The sequence below is a fragment of the Coregonus clupeaformis genome, chromosome 37 (assembly GCF_020615455.1).
Source record: "Coregonus clupeaformis isolate EN_2021a chromosome 37, ASM2061545v1, whole genome shotgun sequence".
Taxonomy (NCBI): Eukaryota; Metazoa; Chordata; class Actinopteri; order Salmoniformes; family Salmonidae; genus Coregonus; species Coregonus clupeaformis.
The window spans coordinates 8,220,816-8,237,496 of NC_059228.1; the positions used below are offsets into that span (position 1 = coordinate 8,220,816).

Consider the following 16,681-nt stretch of genomic DNA (forward strand, 5'->3'; position numbering starts at 1 on the left):
GTACGTACGGTCACTGTGGGGACGACGTCATCGAAGCACTTATTGATGAAGCCAGTGACTGATGTGGTGTACTCCTCAATGCCATCGGAACATATTCCAGTTTGTGCTAGCAAAACAGTCCTGTAGCTTAGCATCTGCATCATAACCTCAAGAGTAGCGCAACACCCTTCAATTGAAGTGCCGGGAAACAAACGAAAGTGGCCACATCTCTCACAAAAACGGATCAAAAATGAAATCAAACATAACTGTAAGGGAGCAGGAGAATGTATAAATAGGCTACACTAATTACAAGGAAATGGAGAAAATGTCTGATTTTCTAGGTAGGCCTATTCCATGAGCCTACTTGAAATTCTGAGATTCAAGTTCAAGTAGAATACTACTTCAATTCCGTTGTATTGTTTAAAATTGCAGGTGTAACATGGAAAACAACATGTATTTGTCATGTTATTTTATTACCATATCATGGGCCTGATCACCGACGGCAACGAGACAGCCTAAAGGGAGGAGGTTAGAACCCTGGCAGAGTGGTACCAGGAAAACAGCCTCTCCCTCAACGTCAGCAAAACCAAGGAGCTGATCGTGGACTACATAAAACAGGGGGGAGCACGCCCCTATTGTCATCGACAATGGAGAGGGTCAAAAGCTTCAAGTTCCTCAGCGTGCACTTAACAGACTTGACATGGTCCAATCACAGCACCACTGACGAATAGTAATTTGATTGGATTTGCACTGTTTACAATAACAGGGTGAACCATTGTCATAATAGCAGTAGAGAATCATCTTGATCACAAACTAGCTCCAAAGCTAGTTTAGTGTTTTTAGTCTGTACACTGAATGGGAAAACGGATACTAGGGCAGTGATTGGGGATTATTTGTCTGTCTCATTTTGAGTTTCATCCTCAGAGCTTCAGAGCTTGAATATGGCAAGTTGGCATTACAGAGAGTGCTGCAAACTATGAAGCTTGAAAAAAAATGGGGTTACTAGAGTCTTAGCTGATCCCAGGTGTTCTGACTAGATCAATAAATGCCAGATCAATCAATACATGTAGACCTATGTGCATGCTTTAGATCTGGTCTGGTAACTCTCACATCAAAAGTGAATCCTTTGAAACATTCATGACTTTGATTGATTCACCTTGAAATCCCCATTGCCCTTATTTAGGGGAGTTAAAACTAGCTTGGAGGCATGGATGGACAACTTGAAAGTAAATGTTCAGCTTGTCAAAATCCCTCATACGTAGTATGGCTGTGGCATCCTACCTCCAAATGAAAGCTGTGCAGAGTCACTGAATAATGCATAGAAAACTAGATAGTAAAGCTCACATAACAAAATCCTTAGATGACAAGAACTCCTTAGTCATTGCCATGACGTATGAGTTTTCAGCATGTTACCTAGACAAGCAGCTCTCCCAGAATGCAGAGCACGTGAATAAATCATTCACACATTTAAACAGGTAAATCCTTAACTAGCAGCGGAAATAGGCTACACTTTAACGGTATTGCACACTTTACATCACAATAGCCAATACTTAACTTGTTAATGAAAACAAAGACATCATTGTATTAACATTAGCGTTTCTCATATAAAATGAAAACACAGGTGAAACCAAATAAAGAGGCCTACCTAGAACCTTGTTCAACAGCAGCTTAACCATGTATTAGATCGTAGGTTGGTAGTTAGTTGTAGTTAGGTATTGTATTTATTATAGGTTAGTATTGTTGTTATTGTAGGTTTCCGTAGGTAATTGTAGGTTAGTATCGAAGCACGAGGCTAGCTAGCTAGCAGGTAGCTACTGGTAACGATTAGCAACGATTAGCAACGGTGGAGAGCTTCTCATATGGTGTTGAGTAAAGCTTAACCATGTATTAGATCGTAGGTTGGTAGTTAGTTGTAGTTAGGTATTGTATTTATCATAGGTTAGTATTGTTGTTATTGTAGGTTTCCGTGAGGTAATTGTAGGTTAGTATCGAAGCACGAGGCTAGCTAGCTAGCGGGTAGCTACTGGTAACGATTAGCAACGATTAGCAACGGTGGAGAGCTTCTCATATGGTGTTGAGTAAAGCTTAACCATATATTAGATCGTAGGTTGGTAGTTAGTTGTAGTTAGGTATTGTATTTATTATAGGTTAGTATTGTTGTTATTGTAGGTTTCCGTAGGTAATTGTAGGTTAGTATCGAAGCACGAGGCTAGCTAGCTAGCGGGTAGCTACTGGTAACGATTAGCTGTTTCCAATGTTAAATGTGCTGCTAGCCAACGTTTAATTTTTGCTGCGTTATGCGTTATGAAAGGAACTAGACACGGACATGAATTATCTGTTTAGTGTGCTAACACACTCTTGGCAGTTTGTTGTAACCAAGTATTGGTGCTAAATTGTGTGTTAATGGATGCTAGCTTGCTAGTTAGCTACGGCGTCATAGCTAGGTATCGTGGGTAGTTACTGTGTCTTGGCAGTGTCTTCCGCCGTGCCGGCTGTAGCACGAAGCGGGCTAACTAGCAGTTTTTTCGAACAGAGTCAGAGTCAACACAGTAGCCATTGTGTGCCGGGTGTAGCACGAAGCTAGCTAGCTAGCCGTTCTTCAAACAAAGTCTACACAGTGGCCATTGCTAGCTACCCAACACGACCAGCGAACTGTACGGTAGTAGCTAATTACAATATACTTGTCCTAGCTAGCCAACGTTGAATCATTGCTGCGTCATGAAAGGAACTTGACACAGACACGAATGATCTGTTTAGTGTGTTATCACACTATTGGTGGTTTGCTATGACCAAGTGTTTGTGCTAAACTGTGTGTTACTGGATGCTAGCATGCTAGTTAGCTAGTTAACACACTATTGGTGGTTTGTTGTGACCAAGTATTGGTGCTTAACTGTGTGTTAAACTGTGTGTTATTGGATGCTAGCATGCTAGTCAGCTATGGTGTCATAGTTAGCTAGCTGAATAAAGTGGGTTGAGTCTATTCCTTTAAACATTGAACAACTGTGGTTCACAACAATTTCTGATTTCTAAAGGTGGAAGTTGGGAGAGTTTTTGTTCGGGTGGTTCAGTGAAACAATTTTAGTTTCTGAGGTAGAAGTTTTTTGGTGAGGGAGGCCCCCCTCTCTCCTCTCCCAGATGCTTAGCTCATTTCATTCCGATCTCCTCTGCATTTTTGTAGCCATTTGCTACAGCCTGTCAACTATGCCTCTGCCTATCCCTGTTCTCTCCTCTCTGCACAGGCTACACAAACAACGCACCACACCGCGCGGCTGCTGCCTCTCTAACCTGGTGGTCCCTGCACGCACCCCTCACCTGGAGTTCCAGGTCGCAGGCAGCCTCTGGAACTGCCGTTCTGCTGCCAACAAAGCTGACTTCATCCCAGCCTATGCCAACCTCCAGTCCCTCGACTTCCTGGCGCTGACGGAAACATGGATCACCACTGAAAACACGGCTACTCCTACTGCTCTCTCCTCGTCTGACCATGTGTTCTCGCATACCCCGAGAGCATCTGGTCAGAGGGGTGGTGGTACAGGAATCCTCATCTCTCCCAAGTGGACATTCTCAATTTTTCCCCCTAACCCATCTGTCTATCTCCTCATTTGAATTCCATGCTGTCACAGTCACTAGCCCATTTAAGCTTAATATCCTTGTCATCTATCGCCCTCCAGGTTCCCTTGGAGAGTTCATCAACGAGCTTGACGCCTTGATAAGTTCCTTTCCTGAGGATGGCTCACCCCTCACAGTTTTGGGGGATTTCAACCTCCCTATGTCCACATATGACTCATTTCTCTCTGCCTCCTTCTTTCCACTCCTCTCCTCTTTTGACCTCACCCTCTCACCGTCCCCCTACTCACAAGGCAGGCAATACGCTTGACCTCATCTTCACTAGATGCTGCTCCTCTACTAATCTCACTGCAACTCCCCTCCAAGTCTCCGACCACTACTTTGTTTCCCTTTTCTCTCTCGCTCTCCTCCCACACTACTCACTCTGCCCCTACACAGATGGTAATGCGCCGCCGCAACCTTCGCTCTCTCTCTCCCACTACTCTCTCCTCTTCCATCCTATCATCTCTTCCCTCTGCTCAATCCTTCTCCCTCCAATCTCCTGATTCTGCCTCCTCAACCCTCCTCTCCTCCCTTTCTGCATCCTTTGACTCTCTGTGTCCCCTATCCTCCCGGCCGGCTCGGTCCTCCCCTCCTGCTCCGTGGCTTGATGACTCACTGCGAGCTCACAGAACAGAGCTCCGGGCAGCGGAGCGGAAATGGAAGAAAACTAAACTCCCTACCGACCTGGCATCTTTTCACTCCCTCCTCTCTACATTTTCTTCATCTGTTTCTGCTGCTAAGGCCACCTTCTACCACTCTAAATTCCAAGCATCTGCCTCTAACCCTAGGAAGCTCTTTGCCACATTTTCCTCCCTCCTGAATCCCCCCCTCCTCTCTCTCTGTGGATGACTTCGTCAACCACTTTGAAAAGAAGGTTGACGACATCCGATCCTCGTTTGTTAAGTCTAATGACACTGCTGGTCCTGCTCACACTGCCCTACCCTATGCTTTGACTTCTTTCTCCCCTCTCTCTCCAGATAAAATCCTGCGACTTGTGACTGCAGGCCGCCCAACAACCTGCCCGCTTGACCCCATCCCCTCCTCCCTTCTCCAGACCATCTCCGGTGACCTTCTCCCCTACCTCACCTCGCTGATCAACTCATCCTTGACCGCCGGCCATGTCCCTTCCGTCTTCAAGAGAGCGAGAGTTGCTCCCCCTTCTCAAAAAACCAACACTCGACCCCACTGATGTCAACAACTACAGACCAGTATCCCTTCTCTCTTTTCTTTCCAAAACTATTGAGCGTGCCGTCTTTAGCCAACTCTCTTGCTATCTCTCTCAGAATGACCTTCTTGATCCAAACCAATCAGGTTTCAGGACTGGTCATTCAACTGAGACTGCTCTCCCTCTGTGTCACGGAGACTCTCCGCACTGCTAAAGCTAACTCTCTCTCCTCTGCTCTTGTCCTTCTAGACCTGTCTGCTGCCTTTGATACTGTGAACCATCAGATCCTCCTCTCCACCCTCTCCGAGCTGGGCATCTCCGGCGCGGCTCACTCCTGGATTGCGTCCCTACCTGACCGGTCGCTCCTACCAAGTGGCGTGGCGAGAAGCTGTCTCCGCACCACGTGCTCTCACCACTGGTGTCCCCCAAGGCTCAGTTCTAGGCCCTCTCCTTTTCTCCCTATGCACCAAGTCACTTGGCTCTGTCATATCCTCACATGGTCTCTCCTATCATTGCTACGCTGACGATACACAACTAATCTTCTCCTTTCCCCCTTCTGATAACCAGGTGGCGAATCGCATCTCTGCATGTCTGGCAGACATATCAGTATGGATGACGGATCACCACCTCAAGCTGAACCCTGGCAAGACGGAGCTGCTCTTCCTCCCGGGGAAGGACTGCCCGTTCCATGATCTCGCCATCACGGTTGACAACTCCGCTGTGTCCTCCTCCCAGAGTGCGAAGAGCCTAGGCGTGACCCTGGACAACACCCTGTCGTTTCTCCGCCAACATCAAGGCGGTGACCCGCTCCTGCAGGTTCATGCTCTACAACATTCGGAGAGTACGACCCTGCCTTACACAGGAAGCGGCACAGGTCCTAATCCAGGCACTTGTCATCTCCCGTCTGGACTACTGCAACTCGCTGTTGGCTGGCCTCCCTGCCTGTGCCATTAAACCCCTACAACTCATCCAGAATGCCGCAGCCCGTCTGGTGTTCAACCTTCCCAAGTTCTCTCACGTCACCCCCCCTCCTCCGCACACTCCACTGGCTTCCAGTTGAAGCTCGCATCCGCTACAAGACCATGGTGCTTGCCTATGGAGCAGTGAGGGGAACGGCACCTCTGTACCTTCAGGCTCTGATCAGTCCCTACACCCAAACGAGGGCATTGCGCTCATCCACCTCTGGCCTGCTGGCTCCCTTCCTCTGCGGAAGCATAGTTCCCGCTCAGCCCAGTCAAAACTGTTCGCTGCTCTGGCACCCCAATGGTGGAACAAGCTCCCTCACGACGCCAGGACAGCGGAGTCACTCACCACCTTCCGGAGACATTTGAAACCCCACCTCTTTAAGGAATACCTGGGATAGGATAAAGGAATCCTTCTACCCCCCAATTGTAAAGTGGTTATCCCACTGGCTATAGGGTGAACGCACCAATTTGTGAGTCGCTCTGGCTAAGAGCGTCTGCTAAATGACGTTAATGTGCCCTTGAGCAAGGCACTTAACCCTAATTGCTCCTGTAAGTCGCTCTGGATAAGAGCGTCTGCTAAATGACTAAAATGTAATGTAAATGTAGGCCTAGTTGGTGATACCAAACAAAAGCCCAAATGGTCAATATTTATAAATAGCTAAATTATAATGGTAACCAGACTCTGGCGTTTGTGTTCACTCAATGTAGGCTATAAAGCACAGTGTTTGATGGGACTAGCGATAGCATATAGCAAGAAATGTTTGTACAATACAATCGTCTGTTAATGTGGTGAGAAATGGGGGGAATGTCCCATAATGTTACTACATACTGTAGTGCTGTGGCATTCTCAAAGTGGAAGTTAATTTGAGGCCTCACTATTTATGTCATTCTGGGAAGTAAAGGTGGAGATTTTTTAAAACTAATAATGGGTCACTTCCTGTAAACTTTCCACAGACTGTCAACTTTTGACTATTGCTTTACCCTGTCTCATATGCTCAGCATACTGCTGGGAATTCCAATATGGCCGTTATGCATTTCGAAAGGATTGGACGTTTTTGTCTTGCAAATCTCATGTTTACCAACGATGTTGAAAACCTGTCAGATTTTGTCTCCCCTAAATGAACAATACCAGTTAATTAACAAGGATTTAGTGAAAATGGATAAATAAGGTCCACTAATTTCAGCAATCTATGGCTGAAAGTAGCATTAGGAAATTGTAATTATTGCACTCCGTTCAAGGCCATAATTGCTGTACGAATTGGAAGGGAATTTAGAGTCCATGTCCATTGTCTGCTCTCACATCATTAGAAAACCAAACTGAATTTGTCCATAAGCCAAAAGTTATTATGTACCTTTTGATATCAAATTATGTGTGTTTGTTGTGGTTTGGTGATAAAATGTTGTGGTAGTATTGGTAGTAGTATTCAGGTAATATTGAGAGAGTGTATAAAAAAATAACTTACCATAAACCTCTGCCCATCAATCCTCATTCTTTTAACAGTTGCAGCACATTCGTGCATTTGATTCTGAAAGCAGTATGACATACATCCTAATGATTAACACATCATTTGCTGTGGTTTGGTGAATTAATTCAGTTGCATACAATAATGTGGTTGTTCTTTACTCATTGGTGTAACTAGGAGTACCTTCCCAAAATAAACACACACACAGTTCCTTTGGGATACCACAGAGATAATTTCTCCTCCCACTCACCTGGCACAGTAAGCTGGCCACCTGAGCTGAACTCCAGTCCTCACACCGCTCCCTGGTCGGCAGGTTCATCACTGTCACCACCAAAGGGAGATCTGAAGTCCAGGCTCTAATGGGAAGTGTGGACTGACCTCTTTCTCGCACCACGACTACACTACAGCACTCAAGTCCCACATCAGGAAGTGGACTAGGGGGAGGAGGGGAGGTCATCTCTCACTGGGGCTGGCCATTCTCTCGCTCTCTCGCTCTCTATCTCTCTCTCTTTCTCTCTCGTGCTCTAAAAAAGTAATATTTTTTAAACAAATTTCACTTAATCTGCAGGGAGAAAATGGGAAATAAAAGCTTCCTCAAAGTCAAAGTGAGAAATTACTTTTGAAAGTGAACTTTTATTAGCTACATGACACAATATTGCATGACAACGTTCTCCGTTTTACAGATGAGACTGACCTCATTTATATTTAGCCAACCTGTATGTGTCTAAAAGTGTCATGTTTCACTTCAACAGAAACTTCATAATGACAGCCCACTCAGTGTCTGACACCACAGCCCTTGTCACCAAAAGACAAAGCAGAAGAAACACTCTCCAAACTCCATTACAATTGACAACAACAACCTTGCTGTTTTTTGCTCAACAATCAGTCACTTTCAATACAGCTGAAAAAAACTAAGCAATTTCTTTCAGTGAGACAATTATGTAGGGGGTAGGGGGAAGGCTTATTGTTGTAACATCTCCAATATATAATACACATAAAAATGGAATGAAATAATTGATTCAGGTCATATAATTTAATTAGACAAAGCCTGGCCTGTGACACTACTTAACCCTCAAGTATCAGGCAAATGAAAGTTCCAATGTGGCTTGAATACATTCCGTCAGGTGGACAGGCTGGTAGCCCCATTGGTGGGTTCACTCTGATCAAGGCATGCTTGCTTAAGTGAAACATTAACCACTGTGCTGGGTCACCACATGCCTTGACATCCACTGGTGTGTTTTATGTATTTTGTTTAGAGCTCTTTACATTCAGATATTATTATGTGGTAACAGATACTGTAATATATGCTATTGCACATACATTATATATACAAAAGTATGTGGACACCCCTTCAAATTAGTGGATTCGGCTATTTCAACCACACCGTTGCTGACAGCTATATAAAATCGAGCGCACCGCCATGCAATCTCCATAGACAAACATTGGCAGTAGAATGGCCTTACTGAAGAGCTCAGTGACTTTCAACGTGGCACCGTCATAGGAGGCCACCTTTCCAACAAGTCAGTTCGTCAAATTTCTGCCCTGCTAGAGCTGCCCCGGTAAACTGTAAGTGCTGTCATTGTGAAGTGGAAACTTCTAGGAGCATTAATGGCTCTGCCGCGAAGTGGTAGGCCACACAAGCTCACAGAACAGGACCACTGAGTGCTGAAGCATGTAAAAATCGTCTGTCCTCAGTTTCAACACTCACTACCGAGTACCAAACTGCCTCTGGAAGCAACGTCATCACAAGAACTGTTCATCGGGAACTTCATGAAATGGGTTTTCATGGCTGAGCAGCCGCACACAAGCCTAAGATCACCATATGCAATGCCAAGCGTCAGCTGGAGTGGTGTAAGGCTCGCCGCCATTGGAATCTGGAGCAGTGGAAACGTGTTCACTGGTGTGATGAGTCACGCTTCACCATCTGGCAGTCCGACGGACAAATCTGGTTTTGGCGGATGCCAGGAGAACGCTTCCTGCCCTAATGAATAGTGCCAATTGTAAAGTTTGGTGGAGGAGGAATAATGGCCTGGGGCTATTTTTCATGGTTCGGGCTAGGCCTCTTTGTTCCAGTGAAGGGAAATCTTAACGCTGCAGCATACAATGACATTCTAGACAATTCTGTGCTTCCAACTTTGTGGCAACAGTTTGGGGAAGGCCCTTTCCTGTTTCAGCATGACAATGCCCCTGTGCACAAAGCGAGGTCAATACAGAAATGGTTTGTCGAGATCGGTGTGGAAGAACTTGACTGGCCTGCACAGAGCCCTGACCTCAACCCCATCGAACACCTTTGGGATGAATTGGAATGCCGACTGCGAGCCAGGCCTAATTGCCAAACATCAGTGCCCGACCTCACTAATGCTCTTCTGGCTGAATGAAAGCAAGTCCCTGCAGCAATGTTCCAACATCTAGTGGAAAGCCTTCCAAGAAGAGTGGAGGCTGTTATAGCAGCAAAGGGGGGACCAACTCCATATTAATTCTCATGATTTTGGAATGAGATGTTCGACAAGCTTACTTTTGGTAATATAGTGTATTTACAATATTGCAAATCAGTAAATACTTATGTAACATGCGTTACAGTGAAAGTTTGAAGTGAAAATGAAATTAAACATTGCTCCTAAAATAAATTATGAAACTGTGTTTTTATCTCAATATCAAATCATCTTTGGGTAACAATTAAGTACCTTACTGTGATTAATTTCTGTTAAAATGGTCAAAAATCAAAAGAAAAAAAATCATAGCAAAGAACAATTTCTCAAGCAAGAATTTTGCTAAGACTATCTTGGAATGGTCTGAGTGGGGAGGGGAAAACTGAAAACTAGCTGGAACAGTAAGCTGGCCAACTGAGCTGAACTCCAGTCCTCACAATGCTCCCTGGTCGGCAGGTTCATCACTGTCACCACCAAAGGGAGATCTGAAGTCCAGGCTCTAATGGGAAGTGTGGACTGACCTCTTTCTCGCACGATGACTCCACTACAGCACTCAAGTCCCACATCAGGAAGTGGACTAGGGGGAGGAGGAGAGGTCATCTCTCACTGGGGCTGGCCATTCTCTCGCTCTCTCGCTCTCTAGGTCTCTCTCTTTCTCTCGTGCTCTAAGAAAGTAATTTTTCTGAAACAAATTTCAGGGAGAAAATGGGAAATAAAAGCTTCCTCAAAGTCAAAGTGAGAAATTACTTTTGAAAGTGGACTTTTATTAGCTACATGACATAATATTGTATGACAACGTTCTCCGTTTTACAGATGAGGCTGACCTCATTTATATTTAGCCAACCTGTATGTGTCTAAAAGTGTCATGTTTCACTTCAACAGAAACTTCATAATGACAGCCCACTCAGTGTCTGACACCACAGCCCTTGTCACCAAAAGACAAAGCAGAATAAACACTCTCCAAACTCCATTACAAGTGACAACAACAACCTTGCTGTTTTTTGCTCAACAATCAGTCACTTTCAACACAGCTGAAAAAAACTAAGCAATTTCTTTCAGTGAGACAATTATGTAGGGGGTAGGGGGAAGGCTTATTGTTGTAACATCTCCAATATATAATACACATAAAAATGGAATGAAATAATTGATTCAGGTCATATAATTTAATTACCAACATATTCATTGTGAGTCAGATGAGAACGAAGAGTAATCGTTGAAATCTGACAGGAGCTGGGTGTGAACTGTGAATGTGCCGGCTGAGTCTTTGCAAGTGTATGTGTATTTCATCAGGTCACACTGTTGGACTTGGGCCAGCAAGGCACACAGCTGAGCGATCATGAGGGAAGTGGGCAGACAATTAGACAAAGCAGGGCCTGTGACACTACTTAACCCTCAAGCATCAGGCTAATGAGAGTTGTAATGTGGCTTGAATACATTCCGTCAGGTGGACAGGCTGGTAGCCCCATTGGTGGGTTCACTCTGATCAAGGCATGCTTGCTTAAGTGAAACATTAAACACTGTGCTGGGTCACCACATGCCTTGACATCCACTGGTGTGTTTTATGTATTTTATTTAGAGCTCTTTACATTCAGATATTATTATGTGGTAACAGATACCGTAATATATGCTATTGCACATACACTATATATACAAAAGTATGTGGACACCCCTTCAAATTAGTGGATTCGGCTATTTCAGCCACACCAGTTGCTGACAGCTCTATAAAATCGAGCGCACCGCCATGCAATCTCCATAGACAAACATTGGCAGTAGAATGGCCTTACTGAAGAGCTCAGTGACTTTCAACGTGGCACCGTCATAGGAGGCCACCTTTCCAACAAGTCAGTTCGTCAAATTTCTGCCCTGCTAGAGCTGCCCCGGTCAACTGTAAGTGCTGTTATTATGAAGTGGAAACTTCTAGGAGCAACAATGGCTCTGCCGTGAAATGGTAGGCCACACAAGCTCACAGAACAGGACCACCGAGTGCTGAAGCATGTAAAAATCGTCTGTCCTCGGTTACAACACTCACTACCGAGTACCAAACTGCTTCTGGAAGCAACGTCATCACAAGTACTGTTCATCGGGAACTTCATGAAATGGGTTTTCATGGCTGAGCAGCCGCACACAAGCCTAAGATCACCATACGCAATGCCAAGCATTGGCTGGAGTGGTGTAAGGCTCGCCGTGGTGAGTCACGCTTCACCATCTGGCAGTCCGACTGACAAATCTGGTTTTGGCGGATGCCAGGAGAACGCTTCCTGCCCTAATGAATAGTGCCAATTGTAAAGTTTGGTGGAGGAGGAATAATGGCCTGGGGCTTTTTTTCATGGTTCGGGCTAGGCCTCTTTGTTCCAGTGAAGGGAAATCTTAACGCTACAGCATACAATGACATTCTAGACAATTCTGTGCTTCCAACTTTGTGGCAACAGTTTGGGGAAGGCCCTTTCCTGTTTCAGCATGACAATGCCCCCGTGCGCAAAGCGAGGTCCATACAGAAATGGTTTGTCGAGATCGGTGTGGAATAACTTGACTGGCCTGCACAGAGCCCTGACCTCAACCCCATCGAACACCTTTGGGATGAATTGGAACGCCGACTGCGAGCCAGGCCTAATTGCCAATCATCAGTGCCCGACCTTACTAATGCTCTTCTGGCTGAATGGAAGCAAGTCCCCGCAGCAATGTTCCAACATCTAGTGGAAAGCCTTCCAATAAGAGTGGAGGCTGTTATAGCAGCAAAGGGGGGACCAACTCCATATTAATTCTCATGATTTTGGAATGAGATGTTCGACGAGCAGGTGTCCACATACGTTTGGTAATATAGTGTATTTACAATATTGCAAATCAGTAAATACTTCTGTAACATGCGTTACAGTGAAAGTTTGAAGTGAAAATGAAATAATCATTGCCCCTAAAATAAATTATTAAACTGTGTTTTTATCTCAATGTCAAATCATTTATGGGTAACAATTATGTACCTTACTGTGATTGTTTTTTGTTAAAATGGTCAAAAAAAAAATTTTATATTTATCTTAGCAAAGAACAATTTCTCAAGCAAGAATTTTGCTAAGACTATCTTGGAATAGCTGAGTGGGGAGGGGAAAATTGAAAACTAGCTGTTATTGTCAGAGAGGTGTGGAACTCTCTTTATTATTGGTCTATTAACTAATTTACCACCTGGTGATGTCACCAGGCAGACCAAAACTCCATCCCTGAAATTTCAGCCGGTCTTTTCAAACAGCTCGTACACTGAAGGGGCATTATCATCATTTTCACAATTTCCATAATAATGTCTGTAACGGAGTCAATGGTTTGATATATCTGATACCATTCTACTCATTCCGCTCCAGTCATTACCACGAGCCCGTTCTCCCCAATTAAGGTGCCACCAACCTCCTGTGGCGGAAACATATATAAAACACAGGAAAATTGACCTTTGACACACTATACATTGCAGCAGTAGGCCTTTAAGGCTGTAAGTATAGTTGTGGCGTGTCCAATTTACAAGTGCCATCTTGAATTGGGTAGCGTTCCCCTGCTCAGACATCACATGAATCAATTAACCAAAGGTTCCGTGTCAGGTCATCGACTGTGTCATTGACTGACAGATTGCTATAACATATGATGTGGTAAACTGATATGTAAAATACTTATCCATGTGTTGTAAGGTTTGGCAGGCGTCTGCAATGCCTGGGCAGAGGAACACGCCCTTAGGCTGCAGGCCCATCGTTTGAGGAGAACCTACCATTGTTTGCTAAATAGGCTGCATTTAGACAGGCACCCCAATTATAATATTTTTTCCAGTAATTGGTCTTTTGACCAACCACATCAGACATTTTCACATCTGAAATTTTCAGAGTTGATCTGATTGGTCAAAAGACAAATTAGTGAAAAAAAGATCAGAATTGGGTTGCCTGTGTGAACGCAGCCAAAGAGGGATTTCAGGCCTCTTTTCTCCATTTTCAACACTATTTTGTTGGAAAGTAGACATTGAATATAGTTCAGAGCCATCCGTTTCCATTGGACCTATTCGATTTGTGTTGGATTTTTGACATCATACAATTGCCTTCGGATTACCTTTAGTCTTTTTTTCCCTTTAGATTATATTCTTGGACATGGACTTCCATTCAAAGACTGAAAGACTCAAATTACAAGATTATTTCAGTCCATTCTAGTGTCATATCTGAGGAGTTGAGGAACAGCTCAAATTTATGCTTGTGATTTACTGAGCTAATAATGCTGCAAAACTGTATGCACCATATGCACACAGATGTCTCTGCTATAGTAAGCTGTGTCATGAGAGGGGACGATGCTCATCACTGGCCGACAACAGAGTCCTTTGTAAAATGGTATGAAGCCAACTACCTGAACCTGAATGTACTGAAAACCAAAGAGCTAGTGGTGGATGTTTGTAATCCCATTTTTAATAATGGTGAAGAGATTGGCACTGTTGACTCATACAAGTACTTGGGTGTAATAGTGGACAACAAGCTGAACTGGGAGGATAATTCCCATAGTAACCACGTTTCTGTCCACAGTTTTTATGAGAGTAAAGTCATACCATACAACAACAAAAATGACGACAGCTGTGATGAAAACAGGAAGTTTCGGTACAATTTTATAAATGCTGACAGATCATTTGTTTTGACATTTGTTCGTTTGACATGGTCGTTTGACATTTGTGTCGGTAAAATTATTATGCGAGAAATGGTGGTGGCAATGCCTTTATGCGCAAATATTGATATAATAACCATCATATCGAAGTAAACTAGGAGTCACGCGATCATATGGTGTGTGGTCCTCCCCCTACAACTCGGGAGACCATGCAGTTTATTATGCTACAGATGGAATAAATTATGATGAACTTCACAGGGTGGTGAAAGTGCATGGTGATCTTGATGCTCCTTCCAATAAATATTGATGGTCTTGTTCTGGTGACACGATGAAAGATGCTTGACTGCCGTTTGACAAATAAACATAATAATATTTGACAAATTATCCATAACAATCTCATCATGCAACTAGCCTACCCACTCAGCCTGGTCCTCTGTAGCTCAGTTGGTAGAGCATGGCGCATGTAACGCCAGGATAGTGGGTTTGATTCCCAGGACCACCAGTAGGTAAAATGTATACACGCATGACTGTAAATTGCTTTGGATAAAAGTGTCTGCTAAATGGCATATGTTATTAACCGAGCTGAATCTGCAAGCTGTTGTGTCAAAACCGGAGTAGGCACATTTGCTATTTAACGCAACAGTTTTTTTGACAAAACTATCGGTAGAGTTGAAAATGCGATGGAAACACACTGAACTTTAGATTTTATTCGGGACATGAAATTTATGCGAAAAAGTAAATTTTGTGTGCACCACGTCATCGAGTCCGTTTGGTGGAAACACACCAATGGTGGGGAAATGCGCATATTTTCTTTATGCAGATTTTAGAATATTCGCATGGGAATCTGTCCCCAATTGGATGGAATCCTAGCTAGTGTCTACAAAAAAGCCCAATCCAGACTGCACTTTTGAAGGAAGTTTGGATATTTTAATCTCTGTGACAAAATGCTTTGCATGTTCTAGAGCAGTGTCGTGGCTAGCGTGGTGAGCTATGCCATTGTATTCTGGAAAGGGAATTTAGCCAATGAGGACTTAAATAAGCTTGACAAAATCATCAAGAAAGCCAGTGCTACAATCAGCTGCAGTCTGGAAACAATGCAGGACATGTTCATAAAAAGGCTGCGAGCAAAGACATACATGATCTTGGACAATGACACCCACCCACTCCACAGCACTGTAATGCAGCACAGGAGCAGCTTCAGTAGCAGGTTCATCCTGCCCAGAAGTTCCACAGAGCCATGAGGCTCTTTAATGTGTAATTATTAACTGATTTATGTATTCTTAATATGAATGTTGTTGTTGCTTGTTTCCCCAAAGTAGGATAGACAACAACATTTCTTACCTCCTTTTAATCAGACTCTACTACTAAGGTGCAGGTGCCTTCATATGTGTTTTTTTATCATGTGTTTGTCATTGATACGTGTCTTGTCCTTGTAAGTTATTGATGATGCTGAGTGATTAAACCATTTTCCAAGTTGGGATCAATAAAGTAATAGCCTTCTCTCTACTCTCTACACCCTCAATTTGGACAAAATAGTCCTAATCATTGACCAATGGGCCATGGCATACCTACCTACACGAGTGCAAATCTTTTCTATAAGGTATCTCAAGGGGATGGCTGACCAAGAATCCCATGTGAAGCTGTAAGCTAATTAAGTGTTGGAGCAGACGGTGGAAGCATGGTCTGGACATAATGAGATGCAGGAATGGGGTGGTGGACTGGACGTTGTGGTTGGACAGCTGTAGGGGTCTTGCGAGGTGACCAGTATCCCAGCAGTCCCCTGGAGCAAGGTTTTGCTCTGACCTGAAGTCCAGAATCCTGATTAATAATACTCTAAATGCAACTTTTTCTGGCCCAGTTTCATTAGTATTTTTTCTTTCTTTCTCTTTTTTTTTTGGGGGGGATAGATCAGCTTTAATAGTGCAGATAGATTGTAGATTCCATCAATGTAATTGTCTGCATCATTTCCAATCCCCCATATATTTTTTTTGCACACATAAAAAAATTAAATAATCCTTTATTATTTTCCCCTAACCCTATCACCCCTCTCCTAATTGGAGTAAACTAATGGACAACAACACTTAGGCTTCTACTTCCAGTTTATACATACTATATACATTTTACGGACACAATTTATTTGACAATAGTTATCTTATGTTCGTTTTATATTCCATCCTTCAGCTACCATCAACCCCTCCTATCTATCTCTGAAGCCCATCCAGTTTGATTTCTGTTTTGCCATATATTTTTAACTATGCTGTTACACAAAAGTTCTGAACCTATATACGTTTTACGGACACAGTATATTTTACATTAGTTGTCTTGTTGTTTTTAATCCCACCCTTCAGCTCTACTCAACCCCTCCCATCTATCTCTTAACACCATCCATTTTTTATTTCTATTTGCCATATACTGTGATGTTTCAAAACAGTTTCAGTAGTATTGATTACATTGCTTTGCTTT

At 43.7% G+C, this 16,681-nt stretch overlaps 1 protein-coding gene across 2 annotated transcripts in view; it reads right to left on the bottom strand.

Moving 5' to 3' along the window:
• Positions 1 to 7,577, bottom strand: part of blnk (B cell linker) — a 35,728-nt gene extending 28,151 nt beyond the window's left edge. For both annotated transcript variants that reach the window (XM_041866928.2, XM_041866927.2), the window contains exons 1-2: positions 7,429 to 7,577; positions 7,179 to 7,241 (exon numbers count right to left, since the gene is read on the bottom strand). In XM_041866928.2, coding sequence (XP_041722862.1) covers positions 7,179 to 7,241; positions 7,429 to 7,497 — 132 coding nt within the window. In that variant the 5' untranslated portion in view covers positions 7,498 to 7,577. The remainder of the gene's footprint in view (positions 1 to 7,178; positions 7,242 to 7,428) is intronic.
• Between the last annotated feature and the right edge of the window lie 9,104 nt (positions 7,578 to 16,681).